This window comes from Rhinolophus hipposideros (genome assembly GCF_964194185.1).
Source record: "Rhinolophus hipposideros genome assembly, chromosome: 2".
In the NCBI taxonomy this organism is placed as follows: Eukaryota; Metazoa; Chordata; class Mammalia; order Chiroptera; family Rhinolophidae; genus Rhinolophus; species Rhinolophus hipposideros.
Window position 1 is genome coordinate 2,187,197 of NC_138048.1, and position 18,695 is coordinate 2,205,891.

At 33.1% G+C, this 18,695-nt stretch overlaps 1 protein-coding gene across 4 annotated transcripts in view; it reads left to right on the forward strand.

Moving 5' to 3' along the window:
• Positions 1–18,695, forward strand: part of TRPC1 (transient receptor potential cation channel subfamily C member 1) — a 73,327-nt gene that overhangs the window by 19,649 nt on the left and 34,983 nt on the right. For all 4 annotated transcript variants that reach the window (XM_081064636.1, XM_081064637.1, XM_081064638.1 and 1 more), the window contains 2 exons: positions 1,728–1,930; positions 16,416–16,547. In XM_081064636.1, coding sequence (XP_080920762.1) covers positions 1,728–1,930; positions 16,416–16,547 — 335 coding nt within the window. The remainder of the gene's footprint in view (positions 1–1,727; positions 1,931–16,415; positions 16,548–18,695) is intronic.

Sequence of the window (18,695 nt, forward strand, 5' to 3'; positions counted from 1 at the left end):
AATTTGAAATCCCCAATAAACAAATGGGAAGTATATAAACCATTCATAAAAGAGGGGAGAAAAGATAAGTATGTAAGAAAATAGTAAAATTTACCAGTACTCAAAGGAAAGTAAATTAATATTTCATGATAGTTTTTTTCACTCCTAAATTGGGAATGATCATGCCTAGTGCTGGTGAGTAAACCTGAAGAGTGAGATGGTACATTCTTGTATAATTGGTAATATAAGCTATGGAAGGACTTTGATACTATGTATCAAGAGCAAAACTGTTCATGGCCTTTTGATCTATAATTCCACTTCAGGTATTCTATGTTAATGAGATAATACTAAATTTCAAAACAGATGTTTTCATAAAGATGTTTGTGGTAGTGTTATTTAAATTAGCAAAATAAAATATCTTGAGCATACGGTCTATGAACTTCCTTAAGTTGCATGTCAAATTCTGTACATGATTTTTTTTTTGTAGAAGATTCTGGACTATCTATCACTTTATGAGATCATTAAAAGTATCCTTGATCTTCAGAATGTTAGGGACTGTTGTTTTTGATCAGTGGTGCCAAATCATTTATGCCAAAGATGTCCTTAAAAGGGGGTGTGATAGAGTAAGGACAGGCAAGACAGACATACTGTAAAATGGTTTGGGGGTAGTAGGAAGATGGGTATTTTTTAGTTTTCTTTCTGCTTTTCTATATTTTTCAGATATTTTATAATGTTTGTGCACTACTTTTATAATGTGAATAAAATTACTGTGAACTAGGTCAGCTTTTACTATGGAATCAAACAACTCACAGGGAAACCTCTTTGAAACAGTGAGAAGCAGTGGAAAGAATATGCAATAGTCATAAAATAGTCCACCTTTATATTTAACCCTGATTCTTCATTTGCTTATGGTGTTCCCAATGTCAGGCCATCACTAGGCGTGTGGGGACCCGAGAGCAAGCCCCCGTGTAATACAGATCCAGGTGCCGATGTGTACCTCGCCCTCTGCTCCATACCGCGGCACATTAACCTCTCTGAGCCTCAGTTTCTCCGTGAGGATCATAATGCTCAGTTTTGCAGACTGTTGTGTGGATTAAATGAGATGATAAATGTAAAGTGCCTAACAGTCCAGGATTTGTTAAGTAGGAGCTACGATTGTTAGTGTTTCTGTGCATTTGTAAGAGAAGCAGTATGGGTAACTGTTGGGAATATGCAGAGAATTAATTATACAGAATCATGAGTGCTTCCTACTTACTTATCCCTTTCAAGTAGCTTCGTATCTCTCAGTGTGCCAGAGAGGAGGAATATTTAGAGTATTTCTCACACATTTGTGCTCTGCAGATTTTTAACATTTCTGTTTCCCATCATATTCCGTTTCTAAAATCCTTGTTCTTTTTCTTTGTCATGCATGTTTCCATAATCTTGTGAATATTAAACACTTGTTCCTAATGTATAATATTTCTCTGGATATGTTCACTTCTTTGTTAGGAAAACAGCACTTTAGTTGTGTGAACGTTTCCTATTGAAGATTTTGTTTGTCATGATTATATTGCATATATTAATTAAAGTTAAGTTTTGAAGTTTTTCAAAAAAAATTTCATCTCAGTAAAATGTTTATCATTTTCCTTAAAATAATTCTTATGGTCTTCGTGCCTTCTAATTTTTTTCATTTTATTTTTCAGAGAAATATAGGTTTTTTTTTAAGTCACAAATAACAACTTTTGAACGTTTGTATAAATATTTTTCAGAAACTAATGGAGCGAATTCAGAATCCTGAGTATTCAACAACTATGGACATTGCGCCTGTCATTTTAGCTGCTCACCGGAACAACTATGAAATTCTGACCATGCTGTTAAAACAAGATGTGTCTCTGCCCAAGCCCCATGCGGTTGGCTGTGAGTGCACTCTGTGTTCTGCAAAAAACAAAAAGGACAGCCTCCGACATTCCAGGTTCGAAAATTAAGGTTTTGATAAATAGATAGATGTGGGATGCAGCAGTATAAGGTATTTGTCAGTGAGGCTTTTTTTTGTTGTTGTTCTTTCTATGTAGCTTTTTAAAAATACGGTACTGGGATGACTTATGAAAGCCAAACTTCTACCTCCTTTCCTCTTTCTCTTGATGCAGTGAGTCCTGTATTTTTTAGAAATGTTTACTGAATGATGAATAATTAGGAAAATCCTTCCAGTTTATCCCATACTCCTGCTGGTGGGGGTTGGGAGCACTGTTTGCTTTTTAGAAGCAGAATTTATTAATCTAAGATAATTTCCAAATAATGAAACGAGTGGAGATACCACTTACTATTTATAAGAAAATAAAAATTGTTTTCTATCTCACTAAATATTCAACCTGTTATGCCTCTTACTTCCTCTCTCACATAGTATTTAAATCTATTTTCCTTTCTATTTTCCCCAGTTGAAAATAGTAAAAAAAACTGAGGAGTGAATAAACAAGAAAGTATCCCATCTTAGATAGGCTGAGCAAGACCCCATACCTTGTGTAAGGTGTGCATGGTCTGGGCAGACTTGGGTTCTGATTTTCAGCAGAAGCCTTTCTCTCTTTCTCTCTCTCTCTCTCTCTCTCTCTCTCTCTCTCTCGCTCTCGCTCTCGCTCTCGCTCTCGCTCTCGCTCTCCCTCTCCCTTTCCCTCTCCCTGTCCCTCTCCCTCTCCGTATTATATAGTCATTTTATTTACATATATATATGAAAACATATATATATATACATATATATATAAATCATATACACATATATATATACACATATATATAAATCAAATACGGTTGAAATAGTATCAAGTATAATACTTACTATGGAAAATGGGGCCTGGAAGTCCCAGGCAGCCTGTTTCTTAGTTAAAGGTTGTTGTACAGTATATGAATTAACTTTCAAGCTGTAAACCATGTACCCTCACTCCTTCCTCACCTTAAGAACAGATCTTTGGTGGATTGACAATCACAAATCCATAAAGTAGGAAAATCTCTTGGGAATCAATGTAATGTTTATTTGCAGAGGTTGGACTGGAAATTTTTTCTATTTTCAGATCTATTTTACAATGAGATCTGCATTTTTCTGTGATAAGATCTGTTGACAGCTATGGCTACACAACTTACCTTTTATTAATAGTTTTAAAATGACTAGTTCATATATGGTAAGAAGAAATGATCTTTAAGGCTTCGTCTCATTTTAAAATCCTTTATTAATATTAAATATGAATATTTTCCAAATACCCAGCTATTTTCCAAGTAGCATGTTAAATATGTTTATAGCTGAAGCAGCCAGGGTGGGGCTTGGGGCTGGAAAGAATTCTTTACCTGGCTTGGTTTGAAGTGGGAAGAATACTTGTTTTGAAAGCTTTTGGAGGAGTTGTGGCTTGAATTCAGTCTTTTAAGTTTGAATAAGAATTAAAGGGTGAAAGTCATTTTATGCAGAAAGTACAGTATGTGATTGTGGTCTATTTGCAGAACTACCAATGGTTTGATATGTTTACAGAAGCTATTGAGAGTTTGTTACCGATGTTTGAGAAAACAGTTATAACAAATGTCTTAGGCCTCTGACTAAAGTCATTTCCAGGAAATGCTAAGTAGACATGCAGAAGAAAGCAGAACAACAAAATGAGTAAAAAGACTTATGGGTAAAGGTTTTGGTGTACTGGCCGTAAGGAAGTGAGGCAATTTGTATTTATGAGATACTGGTTTTTCAATTTCAGAGATGGTGTAGTTCCAGGGGATGGTGACGTCTAGGAGCAGTAATTTTAAATGGGAAAGGTAGTGGGACATTGAGTTTAGGAAAACATTTTCGGTAATATAATTGGTTTTAGTCTCAAAAATTAGATGCGTTGTGAAATTTCAAGTAACTTTAAGATTCAGAATCTTTATTATCTATTAAAGGAAGTTGAGAAATACTGAAATTGGGAGAGAGAGCAAAGTAAAGGACTGCCAGTTAAATTTAATTTGCAGAGTGCTTTGTTTAATGTACATAATTTTATAATTTTGAATTTGAATGCCTGTAAGCCTCATGTACACTCCCCTTTTCTCTCGTATTATTACCCACTTCACCCCTAAGAGCAATTCAATTTGTAAAACTTACTGTGTTTCCCCGAAAATAAGACCTAGCCGGACCATCAGCTCTAATGCGTCTTTTGGAGCAAAAATTAATATAAGACCCGGTCTTATATAATACAATATAAGGGTCTTATATATATTATACAAGACCGGGTCTTATATTACATTACAATAAGACCGGGTCTTATATTAATTTTTGCTCCAAAAGACGCATTAGAGCTGATGGTCCTTCTAGGTCTTATTTTCGGGGAAACCCGATAGCTAGGTATCTACCAAGAGATTAGGGTGTTGGCATTGAGAATCAGTGAACTGTGAGGCTTAGAGTTATCTTAGGAATGTGGAATTCTTTTATTAAAACGTATTTATTTTAGGGTGGCCGGTTAGCTCAATTGGTTAGAGCGTGATGCTCTTAACAATAAGGTTGCGGGTTCGATCCCCTCATGGGCCACTGTGAGCTGCGCCCTCCACAACTAGATTGAAACAACTGTTTGACTTGGAGCTGATGGGTCCTAGAAAAACACACTTAAAAAAATAAATAAAAGTTAAAAAAAGAAGTATTTATTTTAGTTATACAAGTAATATGTGAATAAATGCTTAAATCCTTGTAAAAATTCTAACTTTAATTTTGATTGGAAGTCCCTTAAGCAATCCTAATTCTCCTCCTCTCTATAGAGCTACCCACTGGTATCAGTTTGATGGTCTGCAGTGGTTACAAAATGTGATTGTGAACTGCAGTGGTAGGTCGGAAACTGAGTCTTACCAATGACTATCAGCTACCTATTGAAGTTAGAAATTCCCTCTGCAAATTTCCACCTATTCAGGTTGCATTCAAGTTTCTTCTATTTCATTAATTTTGCCTCTGTTGTTAATCTTGCCTCATCTACTCTGTTTCTTATGGTTGTACAGATATTTAGGTTGAACCATATGAAATCACTGTTTTAAAAGGACTTTGGACAATATGGAATTACACATTTTCGTATTATTCTGCGTGTTGATGAAACCAAAACCCCAGAGAGTTAAGTAGAATATAATCACATAATACCACAGGCCTCAAAACAGTGCTTTAAAAAAAAAATTAAGATTGATGACTTGTACTAAATATATATAGTTATATATCATGGCCATAATCCAATGTTCTTAACATTTCCATCACTGGAAAAAGTTTCCTATTTACGGTCAACGCCTGCTCCCGTTCCCAGCGCCAAGCAACCACAGATCTTTTCCTGTCTGTAATTTTTTCCTCTTCCAGAAATTTCATATAAATAGAATCATACAATATGTTGACTTATGTCTCTAGCTTCTTTCACTTTGCATAATCTTTTGAGAGTTATCCATATTGTTGCATATATCAATAGTTTGTTCCTTTTAATTGGTGGGTCGGATCCTTGTAAGTATCCTTGTAAGGATTAACATTTTATTTCTAGACTATTCTGTTCCATTGATCTATAAGTCTACCCTGAACACCAATATCACTCTGTCCTGATTACTATAATTTTATAGTAAGCTTTAAAATCAGATAATATAAGCCTTACATTAAAGAGTATGACTGAAATTAATGTTGTGTTTTGGAAAAGGTCAGTAAAACTCACAAGCCTTCAGTTAGACTAGGGATCAGCAAACGTATTCTGCAAAGGCTCAGATAATAAATATGTTAGGCTTTGAGAGCCCTAATATTTTTATTGCAACTACTCAACTCTACTGTTATGCAGTAATAGCAACAACAGATAATACATAAATGAATGGGTATGCCTGTATTTCAATGAAACTTTATAAAATATGTTGGTGGGCTGGATTTCGCCTGAGGACTATAGTTTGGCAAACTCTTTTTCTGTTACTTGCAGTATCCAATTATTTGTTCCAGCACCATTTGTTGAAAAGACTGTTGTTTCCCCCAAAGCATTATCTTTATACCTTTATTTGAAAATTATTTGAGCATATATGTGTGGTTTTATTTCTAGACTCTATTCTGTTCCATTGATCTATAAGTCTATCCTTAAACCCATATCACTCTGTCCTGATTACTATAATTTTATACTAAGCTTTAAAATCAGATAGTATAAGCCCTGCATTATATATATGTTATATTATATATATATATGTATGTATGTATATGTGTGTGTGTGTGTGTGTGTGTATATATATATATATATATATATATATATATACTGGCTATACTATGTCCTTTGCATTTGCAAATAAAGTTTAGAAATCAGTTATCAATTATTACAAAAATGCCTTCTTGGATTTTGAGAAGGATTGCATTGAATCAATTTGGGGAGAACTGCCATTTTAATAGTATTGAATTTCTCAAACTATGAACATGGTATATCTCTCTATTTTATTAGAGCTTTCTAATTACTCTCAGCAGTGTTTTATTGTCTTCTGTGTATAGGTTTTGTACTTCCTTTTTACAATTTATTCCTAAGTATTTTATTTGTTTTGATAATAGTGTACATGAATTGCTTTCTCAATTTCATTCGAAGATTGTTCATTGCTAGTATATAGAAATGAAATAGATTTGTTTTGTATATTGGTTTTGTATCCTGTGATCTTGGTAAACACTTATTAGTGCTAATAGGTTTTTTTTTTTAGATTCCTAAGGATTTGATACGTATAAGATTGTGTTATTTGTAAATAAAGACAGTACTTTTCAAATCTTTAAGCCTTCATTTTTATTTCTTTACTGCATTGGCTAGAACCTCCAGGGTGATGTTGAATATCAGTAGAAAAAGTTGATATCTTTGCCTTGTTCTGGATTTAGTAGGAAAGAATTAAGTCATTTGCCATTAAGTATGATGTTAGCTGTAAGTTTTTCATTGATAGCCTTTGTAAGAATAAGGAAATTCCTTTCTATTTCTAGTTTTTGAGAGTTCTCTTTTTAATTATAAGTTGATTTTGGATTTTTGTCAAATGCTTTTTTGCATCTATTAAGATGATTATATGGTATTTGCTTTTTATTAATATGTTATGTTAACTGATGTTTCAATGTCAGACTAATCTTGTATATTCCTGTGATAAACCCCACTTGGTTGTGTTATATAATTCATCTTAAGTGTTACTGAATTCAGTTTGCTAACATATTAAATATTTTTGTGTCTATGTTCATGAGGGATACTGTTCTATGGCTTTCTTTTCTTTGATGTTTTTGTCTCACTTTTATATCAGTATATACTGGTCTCATAAGATGAGTTTTGAAATGTTCCCACCTCCTGTTTTCTAATAGAGCATGTTTAGGATTAGCATTATTCCTTAAATGTTTGATAGAATTCATCAGTGAAGTCATCTGTGCCTAGACTGTTCTTTGCAGGATGATTTTTAATTAATTATTATATAAGGTTAATTTTCTTATAATAGGGCTGCTTATTCTTGAATCTGTTTTGATAATTTGTGATGTTCTAGGAATTTTTCCATTTCATCTATGTTGTCTGTGTTGTATAATTTGGTATAAGTTGTTCATAATCCTTTATAGTCTTCTTCCTGCCTGAACTCTTTTTATTCTTGACATTTCTTTTTTTCTTGGTCATTATTGCTCAGGTTGCCAAACTATGGTTCTCAGGCCAAATCCAGCCCACCAACATTTTTAATAAAGTTTTATTGAAATACAGCCATACCCATTCATTTATATATTATCTGTTGCTGCTATTAGTGCATAACTGCAGAGTTTAGTACTTGCAATATAAATATTAGGGCCCTCAAAAGCCTGACGTATTTGTTATCTGAGCCTTTGCAGAATACGTTTGCTGATCCCTAGTCTAACTAAAGGCTTGTCAGTTTTGCTGACCTTTTCCAAAACACAACATTAATTTTAGTCATGTTCTCTAATGTTTTACTCTTTTCTATTTTATTGCTTCTGCTTGGATCTTTATTATTTCTTTCTATTCATTTTGGGTTTGATTTCTCTGTTTCTAACTTCTTACTAGAAATTGAGCTTATTGATTTTAGATTTTGCTTCCTTTCTAATGTAAATGTGTTCAAGGTATTTTCTCATTTCTCTTGTGATTTCTTCTTTGATGGATTTTTATTATTAATAGACTGTATTTTTAGAGCAGTTTTAAGTTCAACAAAATTGACGGGAAAGTACCAGGAGTTTCCACATACTCCCTATCCCCCTCCCACAGCCACCCTGATGATCATCATCTCACTAGTGTGGCATGTTTGTTATAGTAGATGAACAAACATTGACACATCATTATCACCCAATGATTAGGGTTCACTCTTGGTATTCTGCATTCTGAAGGTTTTGACAAAAGTGTAAGAAGATGTAGCCACCATTTATAGTATCACAGATAATAGTTTCACTGCCCTAAAAGTCCCCTACCTTGTACCTATTTACCCCTCTTTCCCCAGGCCCTTGGCAACCACTGGTTTTTTTTTTTTTACTCTCCTCATGGTTTTGCCTTTCCTATAATGTCATATAAATGGAGTCATAGTATGTAGCCTTTTCACATTGGCGTCTTTCACTTAGTAATATGTATTTAAGTTTCCTTCAAGTGTTTTTGTGGCTTGACAACTCACTTCTTTTTAACACTGAATAATATTTCATTGCATGAACGTACTACAGTTTATCCATTTGCCTATTGAAAGACATCTTGGTTGCTTCCAAGTTTTGGTAATTGTGAATAAAGCTGTTATAAACATTCTTGTACAGGTTTTTGTGTGGACATAAGTTTTCAACTCATTGGGTAAATACCAAGCAGTGTAATTGCTGGATCATATGTTAAGAATATTTTTAGTTTTGTAAGAAACCAGCAAACTATCTCCCCAAGTGCCTGCACCATTTTGCTTTCCTACCAACAATGAGTGAGAGTTCCTATTGCTCTACATCGTCACCAGCATTTGGTACTGTAAGTGTTTTGGATTTTAGATATTTTTAATAGGTATGTAGTGGTATATCATTGTTTTAATTGCAGTTTCCTAGTGACATATGATGTGCATCTTTTTCATATGCTTATTTGCTATATGTATATCTTTCTTTGTAAGGTATTTTTTTTCTTGTTTTTTTTTTCTTTTTTCCTCCTTTTATTTATTGTTTTTATTAGTTTCAGGTGCACAAAACAATGTAATAATTAGACATTTATCATTTATATCCCTCACACTGTGACAACCCCCCACCCCCCATCCACTACCCCTCTGACATCGCACATAGCCGTTACATTTTCACTGTCTCTATTTCTAATGCTGTACTCCGCTTCTTGTAACTATATATGTGTGTGTGTGTATTTATATATATATATATAAATTATAGTTGACATTCATTACTGTTCAGCTTCAGCTTCAGTTTCAGGTGTACAGTGCAGTGATCAGGCATCTACATCATCCCTGAGGTGGTCTCCCAAATGAGACAAGTGTCCATCAAATACCCTACAAAATCTTTACAACATTATTGATTACATTCCCCAAATTGACTTTCATATCCCCGTGGCAATCTTGTGGTTACTGTTTTCTAATCCCCTCATCTTCCCTTTTATCCCCACCCCCTCCCAACTAGCAACCCTGTTTTTCTCTCTGTCTCTGAGACTGTTTCTGATTAGTTCATTCATTTATTTTCTTTAGATTCCACATATAAGTGAGATCATATGGTATTTGTCTTTCTCTGTCTGACCTATTTCACTTAACATAATGTTCTCTTGGTCCATCCATATTGTTGTAATGGTAATATTTCCTTCTTCTTTATGGCTAACACTCCATTGTATAAATGTACCACAGTTTCTTAATCCAGTTGTCTATCTATGGGCATTTCAATTGTTTCCATGTCTTGGCTATTGTGTTTCCATGTCTTGGCTATTTCCATGTATTGTCTGTTTTTTAACTGAGTTGTTTGTTTTCTTATTGTTGAGTTTTAAGACTTCTTTGTATATTTTTATGTAACAGTACTTTATCAGGTAGGTCTTTTGCAAACATTTTCTGCCTGTGGTTTGTCTTCTCAATTTTTTTGATTTGTAGTTTACTTTAAAATGTGTTATTATACTTTCACACATTTGAGGATTTTCCAAACTTTTTGCTGCTGGTGATTCTAATTTAATTCTGTTGTAATTGAAGAATATACTGTATTTTTTTTTTTTTAAAGATTTTATTGGGGAAGGGGAACAGGAGTTTATTGGGGAACAGTGTGTACTTCCAGGACTTTTTTCCAAGTCAAGTTGTTGTCCTTTCAATCTTAGTTGTGGAGGGTGCAGCTCAGCTTCAAGTTGTTGTCCTTTCAGTGCTAGTTGTGGAGGGCGCAGCTCAGCTCCAGGTCCAGTTGCCGTTTTCTAGTTGCAGGGGTCACAGCCCACCATCCCTTGCGGGAGTTGAACCAGCAACCTTGTGGTTAAGAGGACGCTCTCCAACCAACTGAGCCATCCGGGAGCTCAGCGGCAGCTCAGCTCAAGGTGCCGTGTTCAATCTTAGTTGCAGGGGGCAGAGCCCACCATTCCTTGCAGGACTCGAGGAATTGAACTGGCAACCTTGTGGTTGAGAGCCCACTGGCCCATGTGGGAATCGAACCGGTAGCCTTCGGAGTTAGGAGCACGGAGCTCCAACCGCCTGAGCCACCGGGCTGGCCCGAATATACTGTACTTTTTAAATAACAGCTTTATTGAGATATAATTCACATGCCATAAAATTCATGCTTTTATGATATTCACAGAGTTATGCATTGATCATCATTATTGAATTGCAGGACATTTTCATCACTTCAAGAAGAAACCGCATACCCATTAGCAGTCACTCTCCCAGCCCCAGGAATTCACTAAATTTACTTTCTGTTCTTATGGATTTGCTTGTTCTACATATTTCATATAAATAGTATATTTCAGGTTCTTATTGGTCATTTGTATATCTTCTTTGGAGATATGTCTGTTCAAATCTCTTTTGCAGTTTTTAATTGGTTATCTGCTCTTTTGCTGAATTGTAGGTGTTATTTATATATTCTGGATACAAGTCTCTCATCAGTTATATGATATACAAATTTTTTTTCCCATCCTATTAGTTTTTAAAAAATTTTAAAAATTGTACATTGAAGCACAAAAGTTCTAAATTTTGATGAAGTCCAGTTATCTCTTTTTTGGTATCATAGCTAAGAAAACATTGCTTTATTTGGAGAATGTACTTTGTATGATTTCATTCTTTTTTTAATGTATTAAGACTAGTTCTGTGGCCTCGCACGTGGTCTAACGTGGAGAACGTTCTATTATCTTTTGAAATAATATGTATTCTTGCAAACCTTAAGTAGAATAAATACAATGAAATGCACACCTGAGCACATTAGAATAAAACTGCTAGACCAATGATGAGGAGAAAATCTTAAAAGCTGTTTAGAGACGAAAATTATTATTTTCAATGAAGCAAATATAACTGAACAAAAAAGCATAAGCTACATAAAAAAGAAGATTAATAAATTTTATTTCATTAACATTTTTAAAATGTGTTTATCAAAAAACATTATTAAAAGGGTAAAGAAACAAGTCACAGAGTGGAGAAGATATTTATAATTTCTTTTCATGTGCAAAAGAATTTAAAAGGTAACTATGAAAGGTTATTCAAATGGCCAAAAAATATGAAAATGTTCTCAACATTACCAGTCATCAGAGAAATGAAAATTAAAACCTTAATGAGATACTACTACATATCCAGACATGTGCTATATTAAAAAATGACATTAACAAGTATTGCCAAAAGAACTTTCATATCCAGCGGATGGAAGCATAAAGTTGGTTCCACTTCTTTGAAACTATGTTAGTATTTACTAATGCTGAACATATGCATATCTATGACCCACAATTCTACTCTTAGGTGTATATACTCTTAGATACATACACCAAAGGTATGACTAAGAATGCTCATAGCTGCATGAGGCAAAATTGCTTCACACCACAAATGAACTAAATATCCATCAAGAGTAAAATGAATAAATAAACTGTGGTATAAAACAAGAATGATTTACTGATACATGGGGCAACATGGACGAATCTCACAGATACAATGTTGAACGGGAAAGTCCAGACATGAAAGAGTAGACATTCGTATCAAGTTAAAAAATCAGTCAAACTAATTTGTCATGGTAGAATTCAGGATAGTGGTTATGTTTTTTGAGGAAATGAGAAGACTTCAGGAGAGCTAGTAATAATCTTTATGTTGATTTGGGTGGTGGTTATTTGTACAAAAATTCATTGATCCATATACTTAAGATTTGTGTACTTTAGTATATGTGCTGCTGAAGCGAGCACAAGATTTGTGTACTTTAGTGTATCAATTGTAATACTTAAATAGAAATTTTTATAAGTAAAACAGAAAAACATATAAGCAAAGAATAAAAGTAGTAATGGATTAAAAATAATGATATTATGATTCAAGGGAAAATGATAAACAATTTGTCTACAGAATGCCAGCTAATAAATGTGGAAGTGTGTAAAATGCCATTGTTCAAGCAGTACCATAATAACTAATTCAGAGAAATCATCAATGGGTACTAAAACTGTTGAATGAAAGCTAATAGGGGAATAGGATATTCAAAAATATTTAACCTGAATCAAATATTAAGTGTATACTGAGACATTTTATAAGACTACTGGCTTGGACATTCATTTTCCAGTTGTTCAATGCCTATATGTAAAAATACAATTGATTTCTTCATATTGGCCCTACTCTTTTTAAATTGACCTTGAACTTGATAAATTCAATTTTTTTGTTGTTGCAAATAGGCCATTAAATATGATAATAAATGAAGGTTTTTGTAGATGCTAAAAAAAAAAAAAAAAAAAAAAAGAAATAATATGTATTCTGTTGTTTTAGGGTGACCATTCCAGAAATTTCAGTTTGATCATATGTATTGTGTCATGGTGTTTGAGTCATCCTTGTTCCTACTGTTTTTCTGTCTATGTGTTCTATCAGTTTCTGGAGATGAATATTAGATCTCAGAATGTATCAGAATGTATAATCTGTCCTTGTTGGATGGAGTGTCCTATAGATATTTGTTACACCTAGTTGGTTAATGGTGTTGTTCAGTTCTTCCATTTCCTTGTTGATCTTCTGTTTAGTTGTTCTATCCATAATTGAAAGTGGAGTATTGAGGTCTTTAACTCTCATTGTTCAGTTATCAATTTCTCCATTTCTGTCAATTTTTCTTCTTGTATTTTGGTGCTCTCTTTTTAGTTACATACGTGTTTATAATTGTTATATTTTCCTGATGGATAGACCCATTTAGCATTATAATATGTCCCTTTCTATTGCTAGTAACTTTTTTTTGTTTTAAAATCTGATATTATTATAGCTACCCCAGCTTTCCTGGGGGCTCTTTGCATGATAGATCTTTTTCCAGACTTTTACTTTCAATCTGTTTGTGTCTTTGAATCCAAAGTGTGTCTCTTACAGACAACATATAGTTGGATCATGTTTTGTTTAATCTAGTCTGACAACCTCTGCCTTTCGATTGGATTGTTTAAACCATTCACATTTAATGGTATTGATATAATTGTATTCACATATGTCATTTTTCTTTTTGTTTTCTATGTCTCATGTCTCTTGTTTCTCTATTCCTTTATTAGTGCTTTCTTTTGCATTGAATGTATATTTTCTAGTGTAGCATTTTAATTTCATTAATGCATTTTCTAGGGTTTCTTTTTTTTCTGGTTGTCCCAGGGCTTACCACATACATCTTGTCAGAATCAGCTTCAGATTTATACTGGCTTAATTCTAAAATTATATAGAATGTTACTCCTGTACAGCTAGCTGTATTCTTTTTTCCTTCCTTTAATGACGTAATTGTTATATTACATCTATTAATGTTGCAAACCCAACAATGTATTGTTATACTTATTACTTTACTGTCTATCATCATTTCCTGAGCCTATTATAGCTTTAATTCCACTCACCTACTTTATACTATTATTGGCAAATATATGAAATATACGAGTATATTACATTTTTTGTGTTATAGGCCAAACAATACATTATATATAGTTATCTATAGATATATATCATTATATAATTGCTTTTTTTATAATTGCTTTTTAAATCAGTTAAGAGATGAATGGAAAAAATATGCATTTATAGTGTCCTTTATAATTACATAATTAATTTTACTTTGTTCTTTGTTCATGTGGACTTGAATTACCACCACTTGCTTTCAGCCTGAAGAACTTCTTTAGTATTTCTTGTAAGATGGGTCTGCTAACAACATATTCTTTCAGTTTTTGTTTACTAGGTAAATTTCTTATTTTGCCTTCGTTTTTGAATAGTAGCTTTGCTGGATGTAGGATTTGGGGTTGACAGGTTTTGTTTTGTTTTGTTTTGCTTGCTCTTTTTTTTTTTGAGCGCTCTGAATATATTATCCCACAGCCTTCTAGCTTATATTGTTTCTGTTAGTCTTATTGAGTTTCCCTTGTAAGGGACTCATCTTTTTTCTCTTTTTGCTTTTAAGGTTTTTCTCCTTGTCTTTGACTTTTAGCATATTTGCCATGTTTGTGGTCTCTACTTGGACTTTGTTGAGTTTCTTGGATGTGCAGGTTTATTGTTTTTCAATATATTTGGTAAGATTTTAGCCATTTTTCAAAAATATTTTTTTTTCTCCTTTCTCTTCTCTCTTGGTACTCCCCTTACGAGTATATTGTTGTATTTAACAGTATTCTACTTCTCTGAATTTCTGTTCATTTTTTTTCCATTCTTCTCTTTGTTCTTTGGCTTACATAATCTCTACTTTTGTATCTAAGAAAGACATGAAACTTATAAGGTAAATAAGGACTATTTCAAGAAGCTTATTTAAATAAAAATTTTAAACTTCCATATAGTAAAACTTCATTGTAAACAAAGTAAAAAATACAAACAACAAACTGGGAAAAAGTATTTAAGATACTTTTGACTAGACAGAGGGCTAATTTCTTTGATATGTAAAAAAGATTTTACAAATTGATTTTTTAAAAATATTTAAAAATCACCAGAAAAATAGGTTAATGAAAATGAGCAGGCAATTCACAGAAGTATAAATAGATAGTAAGCATGAAAGGATGCTTATGCTTCTAAAGAAATTCAAAGTAAAATAACTCTAAAATTCCATTTTTCATCTGTTATCATGGCAGTGTTAATGAAGATGTGGGAGGAAGCAAGCTCTCCTTATTAGTGCTTTGAAAATAGGTATCAAAATTTAAAATACACATGCCATTTTATCTAGCAATTCTAAGTATGTAAAGGATATATGAACTAAACAATATTCATTGCTGCATTATTTATAGAAGTAAAACATTAGAAGCAGCCTAAATTTCCATTAATGGAGATCTGGTGGACCACCATAAAATGGAAAACCATCTAATTTTCAGAAATAATGAGATGCCTCTATATGTAGTGACATACAAAGAGTTGTCCCTTTACATACAGACATACAATCAGTATGTCTGATTATGTTTGTGTGTGAATAGAAGATATCAGGAAGGATATTCACAGTTCTCTGAAATGTAACTATCTTTGAGGAGTAGAATTAATGGAAGGAAGAGAATTGGGGAGCATCTGTTTCTAAACTGCTTCCTTTTTTTAATAACAAGCATGTGTTAAATTTATATTTAAAAGAAAAATATACATTATGTAATATCTACCAAATTTAGAAATTAAGAATTATATATTTACAAATGTAAGCATTATAGCAAAATTTTTCTGGTTTGGTTTCTGTTTAGATATTTAATATGAACATTAATTAGTTTACAGAAGATAAAGGGACTACTCTGGTAGCTAGAGATAATGAATAAATGCACGGTTTCATTAAGATTTAAAACATCTTTTAAAATAACCTGGTTGAATGAGTCACGTGAGGTGTGTGTGTGTGTGTGCATGTGTGTATATATATATGGCATTATAGCATATTAAAGTGATCTTATCACTGGGGAAAGAAAAATTTAATAATCATCCACATCATAATCAAAATGTATTAGTTATTAGCATATTTCATTTAAAATAATATTGGATTCAGGAATAGAAAAATTTAAATTGCATTGAAGAATACAAAATTTTGAATGTGAAAAGAAATAAAACAATTATGAATTATGAATATGAAAAGAATAAACAGAAGCAATAGATTTAAAATGTTTCAATATTTATATCTCAAAATTATTTACTTATCTGTTTATTTATTTATGTATTTATTTATTTATTTATTTTGACTTTTTATAAGAGTTTATTTGAGGCAAACTGATGACATATGCCAGGGAGCAAGATCTCAAATGCTTTCTCAAAATATTTTTAAAGTCTTTTTATTCAGGTTATCTTGTAATAAGTATATTATATTGGTTTTATTTTCTTCTGATTTTATAATACTATAATTTTAAATTTATGAAAATTATGGATTACAAGTACTAATCATATGTTTATAATAACTTTATTTCATATTGTGGAATCAAATTTTATCACAGGTTTCGTCTTGATATATATCGTTGTTTGGCCAGTCCAGCTCTAATAATGTTAACAGAGGAGGATCCCATTCTGAGAGCATTTGAACTTAGTGCTGATTTAAAAGAACTAAGCCTTGTGGAGGTGGAATTCAGGTGGGAATGAATGGACATTATGAATTATATCTTTTTTTTTTTAAAAAAAACAACCTTTTCAGCTTTAGTTTTTTTCACAGGCCAAATTATAATTTATATTTATTTACATTTGATCCAAGATGACCAGACCTTGTTGCCACCTACTTGGGATTTCCTTCTCCCTCTGTGGAATAGACCCTGGTTCTTCTTAGGTCACTCCTTCCCGTTTGCCCTCTGCCCTTAAATCCCTCCTGGGGCAGCGTGAAGAGTAGTGGGGGTGGGGGGCAGGTGGCCTTGAGCAAGAGCAGACTAATTATAACTGCTCTCTGTACAACCTCCCCCTCCCCCCCATTCCCACATTCCATAATCATCCTTGGAGCGTGATCCTTCATAACTTGGAGAAGTGTATGGAATACTTTATGTATGTCAGGGACCTTTCACACACACAGACTCATTCCCTTTTCGCTGTTTGGTGAGAGTTTCTATTAGGAGAAACATAACATGTAGACATAAGAATAAAATGCTACTGATCAAGAGGGATGAATACCGCGTCTGAGTTTTTTTCTGAAATTAACAGTTAAGTGTAATTCTGGCACTTTGTTATCATTTTCCGTTAGAGAAGTAAGTTGGAGGGGAAAAAAGACTTTAGAAAAAGTAGGTATTAAACTACTAATTTAAACATTAAAAATCTTTAGAAAACTACATTTGGTAAACTTGAGCAAAAGCTTTGAGACTTTCCCTTGTAAAAGTACCCCGGGGCCCTCCAAAGAAGGAGGAAGTGATCAAGATGGAAAGAGAACTGACTCTGGGTGGTAAACACACAATGTGATATATAGATGATGTGTTACAGAATTGTACACTTGAAACCTATGTAACTTTGCTAACAATTGTCACCCCAATAAACTTTAATTAAAAAAAAAGATTTCCTGCCAGTCCCAGCTGTGTGGTCTCGGGGTGGGGGGGGACACCTGCCCCTACCTCTTCTTTCATGTCCCGTTGGTGTGGGAGCCCCATGTCTTATGTTGCATTCCTCCAGTGCCTTGCTAAGACGGGGAAAATTCAAATTTCTCACTGGGAGGCGGAAAGAAGCCCGTGATTTTCTTTTGACTTTATAGCAGTATGTAGTGTGTTCTTGATAGCTGTGCGTTCTAGGAACTTTTTAAAACTACTTGCTTATAAGTTTTCCAGTTTGTAACCACTGTATTTTAATTTGGGCAAATTAAAATTTATTTAAACTTGAAATGACAGAGTCTTGGATGAACATGGTGAAAATATAACTTGTTGCTACTTTTAACTTTATTAGCACATGAGGCTGTTAATAAATTATTCCTTTAATTATGAAGAATTTTCTATTATAATCTTATAATTGGAGTTCTGAGTTCCATATAAAATAAAGTTTCTAGAACTCACAGCTATCAAGAACGCAGCTATCAAGAATACCATATAAAATAGAATTTATTCAAAGCCTTCCAAAAAGGATTTGAAGCAACTGCTATGGTAATATAGTAATCATAGACTAATAAAGTTAGATTTGGAAGTTACCACAGAATCCATTTCTAGGATCCCTTGTTTTTAGGCAGGGATGTGATCGCATAGGTTAGATGTCTTACACCAGCATCCAGCTAGGAACAGAGTGGACACTGAAAGTAAGAGCAGTTGTAAGGAACACAGGACTTTTTGTGTCTAGTCGGCTACATTTCCATCGAAACTGTACAGCTATTTAGTAGTCTTCCAGTAATCTATTAGAGATTAATCAAATATAAAATGTATTAATTTTACCTTTGAATCTAGGGGTCTTACAGTGTTTATCTTCTGAAAATGAGATATCTGTGTAATAATACACACTTTTGAAGAATGTTCCCATCTGCAGTTAGTTCCTAGACTAAGAAGCAAGTAACACTTCATTTGTTAAAGAAATACAGCTATTTATTCTTAGGTATTTTGGTTACGTAGGAAACCAAAGAATGGATGAGAAAAATGGTAGAGTCTATGAAAGAACTATTAATTCTTTGAGTTATATTTTTATGCAGCCAGTTCATGGAAGACCCCATTGTATAGAAAAATTAATTAATGGGAAATCTTCCTATTTTCCCTTTTAAAAAAAATTGAATAAAAAATGATTTTCTGAAGTCCAATTGACTGATAATTATTTATTTCTAACTTTATTGT